This window comes from Oryzias melastigma, unplaced genomic scaffold, assembly GCF_002922805.2.
Source record: "Oryzias melastigma strain HK-1 unplaced genomic scaffold, ASM292280v2 sc03947, whole genome shotgun sequence".
Classification (NCBI taxonomy): domain Eukaryota; kingdom Metazoa; phylum Chordata; class Actinopteri; order Beloniformes; family Adrianichthyidae; genus Oryzias; species Oryzias melastigma.
Genome location: NW_023420515.1, coordinates 1 through 1,935, shown reverse-complemented (window position 1 = coordinate 1,935; position 1,935 = coordinate 1). Strand labels below are relative to the sequence as shown.

At 41.7% G+C, this 1,935-nt stretch overlaps 1 protein-coding gene across 1 annotated transcript; it reads left to right on the top strand.

Annotated features, from left to right (window-relative positions):
• Nucleotides 1-1,003: 1,003 nt before the first annotated feature.
• LOC118598573 (anoctamin-10-like) lies at nt 1,004-1,923 on the top strand (the record flags this gene model as incomplete). The annotated part of the gene is made up of 2 exons (XM_036211329.1): nt 1,004-1,209; nt 1,289-1,923. Coding segments are annotated over 2 exons (427 nt in total), but the record flags the coding sequence as incomplete, so codon positions are not given.
• Between the last annotated feature and the right edge of the window lie 12 nt (nt 1,924-1,935).

Here is a 1,935-nt window from a genome sequence, read left to right as displayed (position 1 = left end):
ACGGAGAAAGATGACAAAGTAAAATGTTATGAGCAGCAACAACATTGCAAAAGAGAAAGCGAGTTGAAACTCTGCACTCATGCACTGAGGAGTGATCGACAAGAAACATTCAAACTGAAACTAGGTGTGACAGGTTTAACAGAACATAGAACTAATAATAAGTAACTATGCACTTTTTGTTCCTCACTCTTTAAAAGGGGATTTTCTGAGTATTCCTCTAAAAACCTTTGAGCACAAGCCCCTCCCATACCCATGAGAATGAGCGGGTTCTCACAACCTGATGTCACAAACTGAGAACAGCCTCTTCCAGAAAGAGTTGGGCGGCAAAACGGAACCTCAGGAGCAGGAAGGACTCGAATCCAGATTGCATATTAAAATGATATTTAATAACAAAATGTAACCATAAGAGAAGGCCAAAGGACATAGCTGGAACACAAGACTCCATGACACTAAAAAAATGAAAAGACAATTACTTAAATACCTGAGGACTAATGACAAATGTAATGCAGCTGTGGCAACCAGGTGAGGGCAAAGGAGGAGGGGCAAACATTGCTCAATGTAACATATTCATTAGAAAGAACTCCTCATGACAGTAGCTGCGTTTCCATTACACATTTGCGCAAAACTTTTTTGAAATTCTAGGAATTTTGAAAAAACAGTTTCGAAATCACACTGTTTCCATTAAATCTGAATTTTGCAATAAAGCAACTCTCACGATAAGTCATTAAAAACACGGCGATGAATGAGAACAAGTATGTTTTTTTTTTTTTTTTATTTGTTTCACTAAAAGGGAGCATTTGGCTCTGTCTGGGGCGCGTGGAGCACAGCGTGACTCAGAAGAGAGAGAAGCCTGTTCAGCAGTTAAAAGAAAAAGCATTCAGGAAAACATCTGGACCTTGCCGATATTAAAATCAGGAGGGTCCAAAAACTGTGACTTGTGGAACTCCTTTCATAATTCAGTAACACTGTTTTTTCTGGTTTAAGTTCTATTTTTCTGTTAAAGCTGTTTATCATCTGTATCCTCCCTGTTTCCAGGTGCTGCATTATTGGCCCATCCAGGCGAAGACGCACGAGGCAGCATCATCGTGGTGTCAGCGCCTCGTTGCACGTTACTGCGAGCCACGGAGGAGTTGGGCCTTTGTAAGGTTTACCACACCGGAGAGATGGAGGCCTTCTCCTACAACGACAGAGACAACTTCAGAAATTCAAGTGAATTCACGATCGGGCTTCATAATCATTTTATTTTCATATGGCAGCACGTTCACGCCTTTGTTCATGTGCGCGACAGACGACATGGAGGCGTTTCTGACTCTGGCAGAGCGGGAGTACATCGTGAAGTATGAGCTTGAAGGGCTGCGAGCGCAGAAGGACCTGAGGATCCCGGGTCTTCCTGATAAATACACGCTGCAGAACCGGGACAACATCTGTGAGTCGCGTCAGAGCTCACATGCTCCGGAATCATTCACTGATAAAGCTAACAATCTGCCAGTGTTGGTCAGACACGCCTGACTTCAGCTGCTGAATGCCACTGAATGCCAAGTTTTGTTTTATTGAAATACCAGTCACTCTATGGACTAAATAAACTAAAAAAAAAACAATATATCTCAGTAACTTCTTAGAATAAACATTTACTGCTGTGTTGCAGATTAACTATCACTCCAAACATCTATTTTCCAAGCGTTTCTAGTGATCTTTTAATTTAATTTATGTTGTTTTTAGCCTGTGTGGTTTTCTAGGACATAATTTCTGCAGTTCATTAAAAATTCACCTCAGAGTTGTGGGCGGGACTCTTAATAGGGAGTAAGCCTGCACTGATATCCCATCAACCCTTTGTTTATACGCTTTCCCACTAGATTACAGCGACCTACACCTCCAAGCTAACATTAGAGGGGTACTTACAATTGTACATGAAGGCTAGCTTGAAGTCCCACTCCA